Source organism: Epargyreus clarus, unplaced genomic scaffold (genome assembly GCF_041222505.1).
Source record: "Epargyreus clarus isolate Ecla_fem2 unplaced genomic scaffold, WU_Ecla_fem_2.2 ptg000002l, whole genome shotgun sequence".
In the NCBI taxonomy this organism is placed as follows: Eukaryota; Metazoa; Arthropoda; class Insecta; order Lepidoptera; family Hesperiidae; genus Epargyreus; species Epargyreus clarus.
This window is the reverse complement of record NW_027332210.1, coordinates 501,433-517,851: the sequence shown is the minus strand read 5'-3', so window position 1 is coordinate 517,851 and position 16,419 is coordinate 501,433. Positions and strand designations below refer to the sequence as shown.

The following is a 16,419-nucleotide window of genomic DNA, read 5'->3' as shown; positions in this document are numbered from 1 at the left end:
TGGAATGTCTCCCTTACAGAAGCTTCATACCAGAAGCGCTGCTGTGCGCTTAACACTACTGTGATTAGACAGAAACAAGTGTAGCGGTGGTGCTGCCGGACTTGAACCATAAAGGTTACTATGTGCGAGTTCTTGACACTTTGTAGGTAAGTAGCTACTACTTACCTACAAAGTGCTACGTGCGAGTGTAGTGTGCGAGTTCTTGGCACTTTGTAGGTAAGTAGCTACTACTTTGTAGGTACTTTGTAGCACTTTGTAGGTAAGTAGTAGCTACTTACCTACAAAGTGCCAAGAACTCGCACATAGTCTGACTGATCGGGAATCGAACTCAGAACTTTTTGCTAGACTGAACATATAGGTGCTATAAGGGTCATCACTCATCAGGCATCACACACAAAAATACTAGAAACGCCTCATATTTATTCTGTATGAGTAACAAACGGCCTTATTACACTAAAACACCGTAGCCAAAGACCCATAATTACTTTTATTGGTAGCAGTGTTCTACGCGCTATGAAATTTTAATCAGTTCTTTGTACTACGTTCAAAAATACATCGGTCACGCCATAATAATTACACCTTTATGAACACGGCTTATTTATATTCTGTCATTATTTTACAAAATGGCCGCTTGTCAAACATGTACTTATTTCGATTTATAATTGGAAGAGATATTATATCATTTGTAATTGTTTTACGGTTGTTTTAAAGGCAATGTTTTATTGGTTTATCAATTACTGGCATTGGGCATAGGTCTCCTCTTATAATAAGAGTTTAGATACTGATATACTGATATACTGTTGATACTGATATACTGTTTAAGACAGACACAGAGTAAAAATTATTAGAATCAAAAAAATAAACGTAGAAAAAGGACTCCATAAATCAGGACTTAATAACAAAAACGTTTTTGTAAGATCCGAATTCCCAACAGCCCATATATTTACATGGCAGCCATATTGAAAATGTAGGGTTAACGGAAAAAGTACGGCATGTGAACAAGGAATCGTTTCCATCACATTAAGCTTTAAGTGACGACGCTTTATATTGTAGCGTTTGCAAAAAAGGTAAATAGTATGTATTTCTCATTCTGTGGCACACTACACCCCAAACAGTAACAGATGAGATGTCGTTGGATTTGCCTAAATTTTGGGAGAAACATAGGCTATGTTATATTATTATTTTTAATAGTTATTAACAATAATATTTGCTATTTTTTTAATAGTTCTCTAGTTTATAAAATTGAAATAGCAAACGAGCATGCTGTCCGCGATGGCTTGGTACGCGGATAATGGTGAAAATCCACTTGAAAGGTAGAAATATTAAGATTAGATACAGAAGCGATGTCCATAGGCGGCAGTCCCCATTCCGCATCAGATGGACTGTATGTTCGTTTGATATTTCAATCTTATAAAAAAAAACCTTTGAAAACATACAAAATTCACAGGCATGTAAATTTTCACGATCTCTGAAATATATATTTTTACGAGACCATAAATTCCCATTCGGTATACACTAAAAATAACTATGACTTGAGTTTTTGAGACAAGGGTAAATTGGGTCTTTTACACAAGGATGCTTCCTCAAGGTCATACCGCTTCCTTTACTAACTGTATAAACAAAATAAATTTTATATGTTTGTCTACAAGTTCAAGATAATAATTGCTTAAGATTACCTTTGAAGTGATGTTCTAGCGTCTTACGTAAAAATTCAGTCTTTTAATCGCAGGGTGTGAGGTTCGAATACCGCAACATAGATTTTTCAAAGTTATATGCGTTTAAGCAATCAATACGAGTATGTTTTACCACCGTTTAAGCAAGTGATAACTAATGCGCATATAAATTACCTTTACAAATTACATGCGCTGATCAGCCCAGGATTCTAACCTTGGTCTTCCCGAGAGAGGTCAAGTTTCTAACCACACTACCACTGCTTTCTACCATGCCAATGTATTATACCTTCAAGAAATTTAAATACAAAAAATAAATTAAGACAAGTTAAGAGCCGAGAATTGGTCTGAAAAAAATATTATTTCTGCCGACCGTCCGTCAATATCACACGTCATTGTTACGCCCCTACAGTAATTTTCCACCATGCACACACGTCCACACATCCGAACCGATTTACATGGCAATTTCATTACGCCAGCCTCGCGTGACGCCATCCCCCATCGTCTTGTAGTTTTCTGAGGGATGAAACTATATTATATACCTACTCGTAAATAGAAGTTTTGGTATTAGGCTGCAAATAGTTCTTTGAAACTTAATACATATTTTACTTCTCTGTTTTGCTGACTTATATCGGTGATTTCATAGTATATGTTAATTTTTCAGAGAAAACTTTTTTTCAGCGACTTACTTTCGTGACTACATAGTATATGTATACATATTCGTGTAGGAAGATTTACTCGTATTTATTCGCCGAGTTATTCCTATAGAAGGCAGCAAATTCTCTGATGTTTAATTAAACCGAACGTCACCAATCCACGATACAACTTTGTGCTTCATATTAGCTATAATCTATCCATTTAAAAATCTACTATAAAAATTCTTCGATTGTAAATTTCAGGTGAAGTGTTGGAACTAAAATAGTTCCTGGGATAGCAAAGTATTCGTAATCAATCTCAGGATGTCCATTCTGCGAGAATTTAGCCGTTAAATTTGTTTTAAACGAGCATGCAGGTTGAAGTGGTGAATGACATGCAGTACAACTGATGGTAAGTGGTCATTGCAGCTAAAATAATCTATATCCTAGGGCTACTTAAGCTATAAAAGGGCTACTTTCTGAAACCGACCATAGATAAATTGCCACTTCTGATGGTCACATCATAATATGTAAGGTAATAAATATTAAGTTATCATCATGAACCCATTATTTTCCCACTGTCGGGCACGGGTCTCGTCTCAGAATGAAAAGGATTAGGCCATAGTCCACCACGCTGGCCAAGTGCGTATCGGTAGACTTCACATACCTTTAAGTTTTTTTTTTATATATAAATAACTCAGGTATGCAGGTTTTCTCACGATGTTTTCCTTCACCGTTTTAAGCAAGTGATAATTAATTTCTAATACGAACATAACTTTGACAAATCAGAGGTACGTGCCTGGGATTTAAACCTCCGACCCCACGATCGAGAGGCTGAGTTTCTTAACCATTAGGCTATCACTCCTTAATCAAAAATAAAGTTATCATTTAATATTTATTACTAAAAAAATTATATAATAAAATTATACTATACACTATACTATTAAGGACTAAAGTGAACTATTTAGAGTAAAGTGAACTATTTCTGACACACACTTGCTAAAAGTGCAAATTCTATCAACTGAAGTGAACCATTCCCCGAAGTGTTTGCTCGCGCTAATAATGTTTGTTGCTTCAAGCGAAGTCCTGAACATGTGACATTCTCGCCAAGAATTCGCTAAGTACTTTATATAACGCAATTTTCGACTTGCAACTTGTAAACGAAAGTTCATGTGTATTTTTTCTTTTTAAATTCTTAAGGCAAAAGCATCGCATTAATTTTTTGTCGGCGTATGACTGTAGCTTCGTGGCTCTCGAATACTTCATTACATTTAGACAGACAGATACTTCATTGTATTTAGTTCCAAAGTAGATTAAACTGGATCTAAATCACGATATTTTCTAAGTAAAAAGTTGTCTATTTATATAAATAACGTTTTTCATAACATAAGTTACAAACAATTTTCAATTCCTTCCCGTTTAAAGTTGAAAAAGATTACTTCGTTAACATTAAAGTTCTATGGGGAGCGTATGTCCTTAATCAAATAGATTACTTAATATAAGTTATATCTTATTATTTATTAGTATAAGTTTCTTTACGTCATGATATGGAAATTACAAGTTTTAATTGTGAGGGCGTGGCGCCATTTGCAGCGAAAAACTATGTTCGTTAGCGAAATTAATACAGCTAAACTAAGATAGTTTTTTCCTCGTTTATTGTTTGAGCTTAGAAAATCATTTTTATTAATAAACGTTTTTATCGTTGCTTCTTTTTTTCCGAAGGTAAAGGTTTTCCAGCGTATATTCTTCGGCACTTAAGCTTATATGGCTTGATGGATGTTAACTTATCTGGCATAGGGTATATTTTTAAGTAGTCACGTTTTTTCTTATTACAATAATTCTCTAATTTATAAAATAAGGCAAAATATAACAAATTCTATTAGCTGCGGCTTACGAAGTGTGTCGCCGAAGTGTTTGCTCGCGCTAATAATGTTTGTTGCTTCAAGAGAAGTCGTGAACATGTGACGCTCACGTTAAGAGTTTGTTCGCTAAGTACTAAGTACTTTATTTAGTACAAACTCCGACAAGGGACTATTATTGAAAAGTTTATATTTATTTTTCTTATTCTACTTTTTATTTCAGAGGTAATTTGGCAGCTTCAAATTATACATGTAATAATTAAAATAAATAAAACCTGAGTGTGTAATAAGTATTAATTAAATCTACCTATTAAATGTATTCAGTGTCACAATTGGAATCTAATAGTTATGTCAAAAACATAACTATTAGATTCCACTTTATGTTTACATTTATTAAGCCGTTATAGATTACACCATGTTCCAAATAAACGAACAACACATATTGTCGACAATAAAATTTAAAATACAAATTTAGACAATCCCTGTCTCCAACTAGAAAAGAGCTGATGATCTTCAAACAGCTGAATATATTTTCTTTTAACATAGTTAAGAATGCTCTCGATAAATTCTGCTATCAAAGAAAACGGACTAATCCAAAATCGGTTATTTTGATCAAGAACTACAATGTTTGAAGGTGGTAGAACCCTTTGTGGTTCGACTCCGGCGGCACCACCGCCACACCTATTTCTGCCTAATAGCAGCAGTGCTAGGCGCTGCTGTGTTCCGTTTTGAAGGGTGTGGTAAGGGAGACTTACATATATACATGATACATGATATATTTATATTATTCGATATACAAATTCATACTATTTCAATTGTACACGTCATACACACTACCACGGAAATTCTGTGACAAGTTTTAATTGAGGGCGTGGCGTCACTCGCAGCGGAAAACTATGTTCGTTAGCGGCGTTAATAAAGCAACTAAACTGACATAGTTCTTACTTGTTTTATTGTTCGAGCTAAGGAAATTATTTTTGTCTCGATGTATTTTTGTTTTTGTGTTATCTAGAACATATTTAAATGCATTTTCGTTACTTATAAGGATGTGTAAGTGATTGTCAAAATATTGTTTGCAAAATACGATTTAAGATTTGAATAACGGTGTTGCTTAAGTTATTTTAATATTTCTTTAAGGATAATTACAATTCATTTTTTAAAAACAAATAAAAAATATTTTAATATATGCATTCACGACTCGTGTGGTGGAGCTGTCGGCATACCGGTCTGATGCGCAGATGATCCCGGGTTCGATCCTCGGCCAGCAAATATCGAAATAATTAATTTAGATTTTCCTTCTGGGTCTGGGTGTTAGGGTATTCGTCTTTGTATGTGTCCATGGTACACACGACCCAGGGAATTCTAGTGTGGGCTTGTGTATCTAATATCTTTACTAGTCATATACATAGAAATTAAATGTGTCATATCAAATATAAATAAATATTTTATACAATTCTTAATTTTCAATCAAAAATAGACACTATTCCAACAGATCTTAGACGTGACTTATAATAGATTTTCAAATCCGCTAGTAGATAAATCAAGTGGACCGGATCCCTACTTCTATAAGAACTCGAATGCAATAAGAGAAAAAAACTAAAGTCGTGAGAAGTTTTAATTGCAAAGGGTGTGGCCCCACTTGCAGCGACTTAACAAGGACGTTCGTTAAGATAAATTACTGAACAAGACAGACATTAAGGAAATAGTTTATGTAGTTCCATCGCATGATATAGTTGGAAAGTTAGTTTGTATGAACTTTGGATCTTTGTGTTGCTATTACCCTAATATACTCGTAAGACGATACAGGTTATGGACTGGGGCTCTGACACGTAGACGGTTCCAGGTTTGATCCCTGGTCACTCACACATATTAATGCATTTGTGTTATGGTTTTGGATTTTTTTATTACGTTCGTTTGCCTAAACATTACACTTTAAAGGTTAACTTTTATAAGAGTAAGTAATAATGAATTAGGCATTGATACTCGAAAGCATGCATAAAAAGCTTTGTTTCAATTTCTTGTTGGTGATCTATTCGACCATGATTCTAATTTTGGATGTCCAAAATTAACCCTATTTTTGCAAAAGCTGCTAAATTTGCAAAAGTCTTTCACGTATATAAAATCTTTATACTAACTATAAAGATTTCTTATAGACAAATATTTTTTACTTTTTTACAGAGTTCTAATAAAAATCGAATGACTGTGTGCGAATGTGAGTATACGTAATCAATAACGCACCTAATTCCAACTTTGACTTTCCCAAAATCAAATTTGTGACGTAATAACGAAGCCTTTATGCCTGAAATTTATAGGGAACTGGCTGTATTAAACTTTGATCACATACCTAATTCCTGCGACCCTTCGATATCCGATAAACTACGCAGCTAAGGGTAGGGGTTCAAACCCGAAAGATTTAACGAATGAAATTTTATGTATTAGGGTCCTTTATGAGCTGGATTTAGCGAAAACTTTTTCAGTAAGCTTTTTTATTATGAGTTTTCTCACCTATTTCATTTTGGTTGGTTGGAAATTAATAAAATATAGGAAATAGGGCAGTTTGTCAATAATTTTATGACTAGGCTGGAACCCACAGCGTTCTGGGTTCGGTTTCCGGTAAAGTTGACAATTTTAGGTGATTGTTTTATCATGTCACCCATAGCACAGGACATTATAGTGTTAGACTACAAGTGTAAAAAATGTTCATTTTATTGAATTTATAAATATTTTATTTTTTTATTCAAAGTGAAATGAGAATCTGTCCAAACATTCGTATCTTAAAGAAAAATATCTCTCATATGTTTAATGTAAAGAAAAATTAACTAAGTAATTTAATAGTAAGTCCCCTATTTTTATATTTATTATATATTCTTCCATCAAACGTTAGACTGCAAATTTTTATTTCACATTTGACTGCTACCATACTGCTGTAAACTAATATTTTTGATTGAATTACCTCCACCCGGTAGTCAGGACACAGGGAGGTTCGAGCGGCGTTAGTTAAGCTTTGATGCTAAATTGATGTAACTGAATTTCCCTATCGAAATTATAATTATATTTACTAGTATCTAAGCTCACGGCTTTTATGATAGATATTTTGTGAAGTGATATGTTTAGAAACGAAAACCCATTGATGTTTTACATATTTACTATTTTTTCATCAAAAGTAACTGATATGACACCAAAGTGACATAATATTATATTAGTTATAAATTATTGCAATTAAACAAACAGCGTTCTGCATTTACAATATTAATAAGGATTATTTTTTACTGCACATCAATTTTGAGTAAAAATTTGTAGTAAAATAAAAATAATTTATTTTGCTTCAGAAACAACTAAATTTGGCATTTATTAAGAAAATACAGAATGATTTTTAAAATTTAAACATGGCAAAATATTTTCTATACATAAAGTCACACCTTATTCTACCTATCATTTGAAACATGTAATGATAATAGCAATATTTTAAATGAATTTAAGAGCATAAGTATTATTAAGTAGTTTAACATTTTTCATAAAATCAATATCATATTTATTACAAAAATCGCTTCCGCTTATGATGTTAATGTAACTTAAAGTGTCTATTAACTAACCCTCCGTCAGACGCGACGTGACACTCGACTCCCGCCAGTCCACTCTCCGCTTTATTAGCACTTCGCCTCGCTATAAACTAATACTTTTTAATTAAATCAATCTCCGCTTACAGTGGAGACACCGGAAACTGGAGAAATATCCTACCTATGTTCTATAATAAATTATGATTTTTTAGAAATTGATTTATTACTTGTATAATGGTAAGGGAACATATTGAAAATCTAGATGTCTCGAAGTTTTCAAAAATATTACAAAAATGTTTGAAATTTAGTATATTTGTTACGTAAACAAAGAATTAAGGCCTTCTTATTGTAAAAGGAGACTTGTGCCCAGCAGTGGAATAGTACTTTTAGGTACATGAGGTAACTTAGCTTACGCACACACATATATTTATAACTATAATAGGAGTATTAAGCGATGTTAAGTTTTGAAGGGAATGATAGCATTGCTTTTTTAAGGAAAGGTTCCAACTTATTTGTCAGGGGTAGCAGTACTGTGATAGACTACAGGTGAAACTTTAAGCCTATTTGGGGTTGATTACTTATATCTATGCTCAATTACTATCATGTGGAATACATGGTCATTTGCTAATTTAATTACACAGCAAATTTAAACATTTCTATTTTTTTATTATTATAATATTAGAGTAGTAAACGAACATGCAGTCCACTTGATGGTAAAGGCTACTCTAGGCCTCCCATGGAAATCTGTAATCAACTCCAGATAAGATTAGATTCCTACCCGAGGTCCAGCACAGATGCGCCGCTACTCCTGAGGGCTAAGCTGGAACGCCTCGGAAAAGTATGTCTCCCTTACTACACCTTCACCAGAATACAGCAGCGCTTAACACTGCTGTTATAAGGCAGAAATAGGTGTGGCGGTGGTGCCGCCGGAGTTCGCAACACAAAGAGTTCTTTCAAACTTGATTCCTATTCGGGGTTGATTACTTATATCTATGCTCACTTATTATCGTGTGGACTACATGCTTATTTGATAATTTAATTATATAGTGATAGAGCAAAATTGAAACATTGTACTTGCGTTTATTACTCGTAACGAGGGCAGGCATTTGCATTACAGGTCAATCAGGAGCAGTGTTTAATCCGATTAACAAACAGACTGGGAGTGTAAGCTGATTGAATATTAATTGTATTGATTTTACGAAAATACAGTCTTCAATTGAAACGAATAAAGATATATAATGTATACTTCCCTGTACAATGAGTGCCATTGTACACACATACACACACACACAAATAAAACAAACTGATATTTTGGAAATAATATGTCGTTTCATTATGTACTAATATTGCCACTATTATTCTATGTCATTTGTTAAATTGTTAGACGAATGTGATCAACAATAGCTTCACCGCCTTCATTAGCGAAAGTTATCAAATTGTAATTGGATAATTATGAAAAAGACATCGAATTTTCTATAAGATTTAATTAACAGAGAGTAGTAATTAACAGAGAGTACAGACGGTAAATCACTGCCACCAATGGACATCTATAAAACTTCAGAAAGAAGAAGGTTATATTATGTTCGGATGTATTTTTCTTAATCTATGTTATGGATTTTCTATCGCCGCTTCTTTCCCAAATACCTTGCAAAGAGATTGTAGATTATTATTAAATTTAAAAAATCTATAAAGGATCTACTTTGAATAAATTATTTTATTAATTTGATTTGAGGTGTTTTAAATATTGTGTTCTAAATATAACTATTTCTACCGTTCAAAACTAACTTCGCAAAGCTTTGAACCCCACGCTCCGTGGCAGTACAGGCTGCAAGTCTATTAGCCACTATTACGTCGACACTCGTCACTAATGGAATTTGTGCACCAATTTACCATCAAAGGTTCTCGTAACTCGAATTATTAGTTTTACGAGAACGTTTTGAAAGTTTCAAATTGGAACTAAAACGATATTTCCTTACTGATTTTTTTTAATTTAGTTACTCTGTAAACTTAGTTTTGGATAGTGGCTTTTTCCAACATACTCGTAGTATTAAAAACTAAATGACTAAATAATAAAATTAGAAAGTTTTCTGTATCATTTTTGTATTTATTTAAGCGGGCCAGAATTAAGGGTTAAATATAAATAGGGACACATATACCGGTACAGTTCGGGTTTAATATCCGGTTACGCAAACGTCTAAATAATGAGTTTACCTATACTTCTGTTTTGGAATTTTTGTTTGTGTATGTGTCCTACCGTCCATAGCACCCATAACAAAATAAACCTCACTCATCATCAACCCATTACTGTCACACTACTGGGCACGGGTCTCCTCTCAGAATGAGAAGGTGGCCATAGTCCACCGCGCTGGCCAAGTGCGTATTGGTAGACTGCACATACCTTTGAGATTTTTTTTTATAAAATCTCTCAGATGTACAGGTCGTCACGATGTTTTCCTTCACCATTTAAGCAAGTGATAATTAATTTCTAATACGCATATAACTTTGAAAAATCACAGGTGCCTGGGATCTGAACCTCGAACTCCTCGATCGAAAGGCCGAGTTTTAATTATCACTAGGCTTGTTGTCTTGCTCAAATTTCCAAAACTATTGCATCCTTGAACTGGAGCAACAAAAAACGAAATAATGAGAAAAGTTTAACTTTAGTCACTTTTTAACAACCTTCATCCAGGGAACGTCTTTAGAAATAAAATAACCCAGTTGAACACTCCTAGAAATCCTGCGTCCCATAAAACGTCTCTCACAATCGGGACAATAAAGGAGACACTTTTGAGCAACTCCGAGTCACTCTCGACCGCCATCTTGACAATTACCGCAATTTTCGCGTCACAAAATGGCGGACTTAACGCTCCATCTGCTTTAGTGTGTCATTGGTTCGTTCAAAGCATTTCTAGTTTAACTTGGAGAATGTCAAATGAAAATAAAATATGTTCAAATTATTTGAAATTTGTACATCTATTGTAAGTAATTATTCTTATTTACTTGTGGATAGGTAAGCTTTTGTCTCCATCTCGCCTGATGCCGATGATGACGATTAAAATACAAAATGTTGTACGCTTTTCTAGAAGTAACCTATTCACCCTTGATTTGAAATTGGGAAACAATAATTACTTTTCTGTAAGTGGAAGAGGTTTTCCTAGGTTTAACCAACTCCAAGCTCGATCCAAGAGTTTGAAAGCCAAGCTCAGGACGTCAAAAATTGACTTGGACGAAGTAATCGTATAGATTCGTTTCGCTAAATCTATTTCTGTACAGGACGATAAACCAACGTAAGGTATCATTGGTAGAGATTACTTATTTTTACCCGTGGCAGCTGATTATCATAAACTAAACTAAACTAAAACACTTTCTACACTCACAGTCCCACACTAGGATTCCCTGTATCGTGGGTGCTATGGACACACACAGAGACAAATACACAAACACCCAGATCCAGAAACAGAAATCATCATTTAGAAATCTGTATGGCCGGGGATCGAACCCGGGACCCTCTGCGCGTCAGACCGGCATGGTGACCGCTCCGCCACGCGGGTCGTCTTATCTTAGTAATCTTAATAAAAATCTTCTCTTTCTGACAAAATTATTCCTATTAATCATTATTACTTAATTTATCTTATAACACAATAGTGAAATAGCCCCTTTAAGGCGGTTTAACACTTGAGCTAACGTAGTTAAACTTCGCAGCACTTCAAATTTTAGTTGAATCTACATCCGAATACACTTCGTCAAGCTAAATTCAATCCATTTTGCATGTTCCGAATTATTGCCGTTTGTATTTGCATATCCACGGAGCGGCCATGTTGGTTTTGTATTTCGCTACTAGCCGATAGGTGGTGTTGTATTGATTTGTGGTTTTATTCAGTTGAATGAACTGGAGTAATGTAGGTTAGGTGAGGTTATGTAGGTACGGTTGATATGGAATGTAAGGAAACAATAACTTTGTGCATTTATTTACACTGAGAGATCTTTAAAAAAGTTTTTAATGGTACGTAAAGTTAATCAGTTAGGTTATTAAGTTAATCCGCAGTTAGACAGTGCGGTAGACTATGGCTTATAATTTCTGATTCTGAGAGAAGACCAGTACCCAGCAGAGGGAATATAAGGGTGTTGATGACGATGATGATGTCAGATTTGTGTCGTGTCTAAAACTAATCCCAGAAGTAAATTGCTTAGGGAGAAAAATCTTTATTAAAATAAAGGTTAAAAGCAAATGTTCACGTTTATATCTGTCGTAGCTTTCCTAAAAATTCCGAAACGTTTTTATAAATAAAGAAAGTTTAAATATAGCACAAAATACTAACACAAACTCTCTAAGAAATAAATGGCCGGCCTATCTACAAACACCTAAATCCATTTCGGGGGCTTAATTAAAAAAATGTCTTAATAGAGTTCTTTGAAAAATTTCTGGGGCGATAAAAATGTCCCGGGGTGGTTATGAGGGTTGCGTGTTAATTCTCCACCCCCTCGGTAATTTATCCATGTGGGGGCAGGCCTACTTTTCATACAAATACTAGGGATGCTAAGCTCAGCGTAGGGATGGGATATTACCATTTATGTATCGATGCGCCTACTCGATACCGTATCGGTTATGAAGTATCGATACCTACTCGTATCGGTAATTTATTGCATGTGATTATTGAATGACATTAAATAAATTAACGTGAATTTGGACTTTTATTTGGGACTTTTGGACTTTTATTTTATTTGGGAATCTGTTTTATATAAATAAATGTTTATTCTCGATTTGTGAAACAAAATGTTACTGGTTTTTCATGTTCTCCGAAAAAAAAAACACGATTATAGTTTCCTATAAGAGCAAAAATATTATAGTCATGATATAACGAAAATTCTATACAAGTTTTCTTGATCTCTACTAACTTAATATTGGCTGTAAAATATCGAAAGAAAAGTATCGAATAATTTCTTGATTTAACTCATATCGTTGCATCCCTAACAGCGTAGAGCGGTCAGGGTTGTCTTAAATTACCGGTCATTTTGAATAAGGGTTGTGGCGTAATGAATGAGATTTCTGGCCTAAATTCATGGGGCTTATGTTTTTACATAACATAAAGAAAGATTAAGGAATTTATCGCGATTTCTGGCTATGCATTAGAAGAAAAGTGTAATTTTATGAATGTACGTATGGCATGATAAATTAAATATATGTTAGAACCAGCCTTTTTCATTATTCCAGATTTTAATTTTAGATTTTAATTTTACACTTTGTATTTTTAAGCTTATATACGTATTAAGACTATGAAAATTATTTATATGCTTTCTCTAAAGGAAATATGAGGAATCCTATACTTCTGACAGTTTCTTATAATTTACAATTACCAAGTAATTGTTTTGGTCCCTAGCCAGATTAAATTATGAATGTAGATTTCTGTTCTGGGTCTGGGTGTTTGTGTATCCACTTTTATACGTGTGCGTAACACTCATGATACAGGGAATCCTAGTATGGGGCTATGAGTGTAACAATCGTTTTTATACGATATAAATCAAACTAACAAATTTATCTAAATCAACGAAAACACATTACATTAACGTCACCAACAGGCTTTGTTAAGTACTTTGTCACCACAAACTGGAATACACGGAAAACTCATTTAAAAATCAAACTCGGTCATAATAATGGGAGTGACATTCATAGCGCTTCGAGCACGCGAAATAATTCCGCTTCGGAATTTCGAGCGAGCGTATTCCGAACCATGTGAAATTTCGAGCGCAATTATTTCAAGTGCTTGTGAGTTGAGGGCTGGAGTCCGCTTGACACGATTACTATGTGAATTAATTAGGCCCTATATTGTATTTTGAAGTGGTTGCAACCGGTTGGTAATTTGCTGGGTGTCAGTAGGTTGGAAATACTAACTGTGAGCTTATCAGAATTTGGCCACGTTGGTTCAATGTGTTGGTGGGACTAGTTAGTGTTTAAATCGAGTTTAAGGGTTCGTTTTCATCTATAGACATAGAGCGTGCTAGACGCATACCTGAGTTGAATCAAAATTATATTCTCTCACACAATACATATCAATTTATTTATTTATTTATATTTACCGTAACACATGCCCTTTAGTGTCTGTATAGTATAAAAGTATATAAAAGTAGCTTAGCTGCTCCCTACAAATAACATCGTGTCTTCAAAAGGCAAATAAGAGCGTTGCTATCCACAGTAAATTAATTACAACAACACTCGAAGCACATCCCAATACCGCCAGCGCCGGCAATCGGGTCAAGCGAAACTCCACGCGACGGATCATTCGCGACGAGTGCCCGACAGCTCCTAATTCTGCAACCCTTGAAATGCTCGGAAGTAATCGTGTGTTATAGTGTTTACAGAAGATGCTGCTTAGCTACCCATTTTCTAAAATCCCTTAGGTCCGTATATCCACGCCAAGAGAAATAGTGTCTCTTCTCATGTGGCAAATCCCTATTGCAAGACCATTGATTCGCTACGAAAGCCCGACAGAAATCCTAATTCCTCGAGACCTAAAACGCTCGAAAATTGGCATGTATTTTAGTGTTTTAAGCACAAAAAGAGTTGCTATCATACAGTACATTAATTGCAATAACACTCGAAGCACATCCCAATACCGCCAGCGCCGGCAATCGGGTCAAGCGACACTCCACGCGACGGTTCATTCGCGACGAGTGCCCGACAGCGCCTAATTCCACGACACTTGAACGCTCGGAATTTCAGACGGATTTCACATACGCTCGAATTGTTTTAAATTCATATGTATGCAATCAAAGGGTCTTTGTTGAAGGCGTTTTTGTTGTGTTAAGTATGTTTTTGTCGTGTTTTAAGCTGGTTGAAAGGTGTGGTAAGGGAAAAACACATACATGACGCGTTTTTACTTAGTTTTCTTCAAATCCAATATGATTCACATTTCACTTTATATCATGACTAGCAGTACCCGCGCCTTCGACCGCTTTTTGTTCAATCTTAATAAAATACAGCCTACAGCACTCTTGAATAGTGTAGCTTTCTGATTGTGAAAACATTTTCATAATCGGTTAAGTATTTCCGAAGATTAGCTCTTACAAACAAACAATCAAAGTTACAAACTTTACCTCTTTATAATATTCGTATAGACCATTGCTTTTATCGGTATCGTTTGAGTATTTTCGTTATCCCCCCAAAACCATTTATGAGAATCAAATTATCAAATATCCCTACCTTATCCCGGATCTCCTGCCGCATCTTCTCGCGCTCCTCCTCCATCTTGCGGTGCTTCTCCTTGCGCCGCTCCTCGGCTTCACGGATCGCCTCCTGTCGTTCGCGTTCCGCTTCTTCTTCCTTCTCCTTGTCGTCGCTGTCGTCTCCATCACCACCAACTGCGCCTGGAACAACAGACACAGAATTTATTATCAACTGTTTGAGACTGGCTTTTCTTGATTAGCGCCTTGATTGTTGTGACTAAATCAAAATGTTCCCAAGAGGAAATAGTAATAAAAGATAATCTGATAGTATTAGACTGATACGAAAAAAGTTCTTTTGTCATCAAAACTATAGCTTCTTTATGATTCACTACGTTTTTATGGCATGCGTCGTATATACATTTTTCACGTACTATGTATGAAATATTGCAAAAAAAACTAATTTTAAGTTACTGACATTCTCAAATAATTATGCGAAAATCATTGGCATTGGTCAGATTTTTATGTTTTATACTAGGTAGGGCGCTATAGTTGTCATATACGAGTAAATAGTTAATTTTATTCAGCAGATTACCAACAATATTAGAAATTACAGTATCAAATCTCATTAATGACACTTGGCAAATCCGAGCCTTAGTTCCATTCAAAATCCTACATAATTAGTCACAAGATAATCCGCCGTCATAATTAGTTTACAAATTATTTGGGACAAGAAACTAGCATTTAATACAAATATATTACGGAACCCTTATCCAGTAATCTGCGGATCTGTGTAACCAGACGGGGTCGTTGAACGTTAATTGAATAATTCGAGACTATTTAGGGTTTAGGTATCTAGGTTAGGTGTATTACATTGTTTTGTAGTTGTTATAATGTTATAATTGTATTTGTATCCTTTTTAGGGTTCGCTATTTGTCCGTCAGTAATAGGGCTTTACCTTAATGGTTAGACCATTAAGGTTTAAACGATAAAGCCCTTGAAACTATAATGTGTATACTAAAAATAACAAAAAATGCTTCTGTGTCCGACTCGCACTTGACTGGATAATTTCACAGTAAAGTAATTTAAAATGTTCATCATTAAAGTCTATCTAGTATATAACTTCCATAATGACGATATTTCCATAACTTGCGATGAATATACAGCAATCAGATTTTCCTAATACGCCAAAAGACGAATATACGTCATATTGTTACAACGACGCATTATGATACTTTTTGATATAGGAGAAATTGTTTTGGACACGTTTTAACTGAAATAAAATGTGTAATACAAATTTTACTAAATATTCTTTTTACAAATTATTTCGTAATTGTATGTTTAGAAGTATTTGATTTTCCAATTACCTACATGTTATTCGTTCATAATATAAAGTTACTTCAAAATTTTACTGATATTAAGATGGCATGTGTCAAAACGACCTATTAAATTGTAACGACTATAGTGCCTGTTGTAGAATATTTTTATAGCAGGGCAGAATGTGAGACTAGTCAAAACAAGTCACCTTTCAACCAACAGT

At 34.6% G+C, this 16,419-nt stretch overlaps 1 protein-coding gene across 3 annotated transcripts in view; it reads right to left on the bottom strand.

Moving 5' to 3' along the window:
- The window catches only part of cpx (synaptic transmission protein complexin), a 320,263-nt gene that overhangs the window by 11,091 nt on the left and 292,753 nt on the right, over window positions 1-16,419 (bottom strand). For all 3 annotated transcript variants that reach the window (XM_073077217.1, XM_073077225.1, XM_073077231.1), the window contains one exon: window positions 14,920-15,083. In XM_073077217.1, the coding sequence (XP_072933318.1) occupies window positions 14,920-15,083 (164 nt within the window). The remainder of the gene's footprint in view (window positions 1-14,919; window positions 15,084-16,419) is intronic.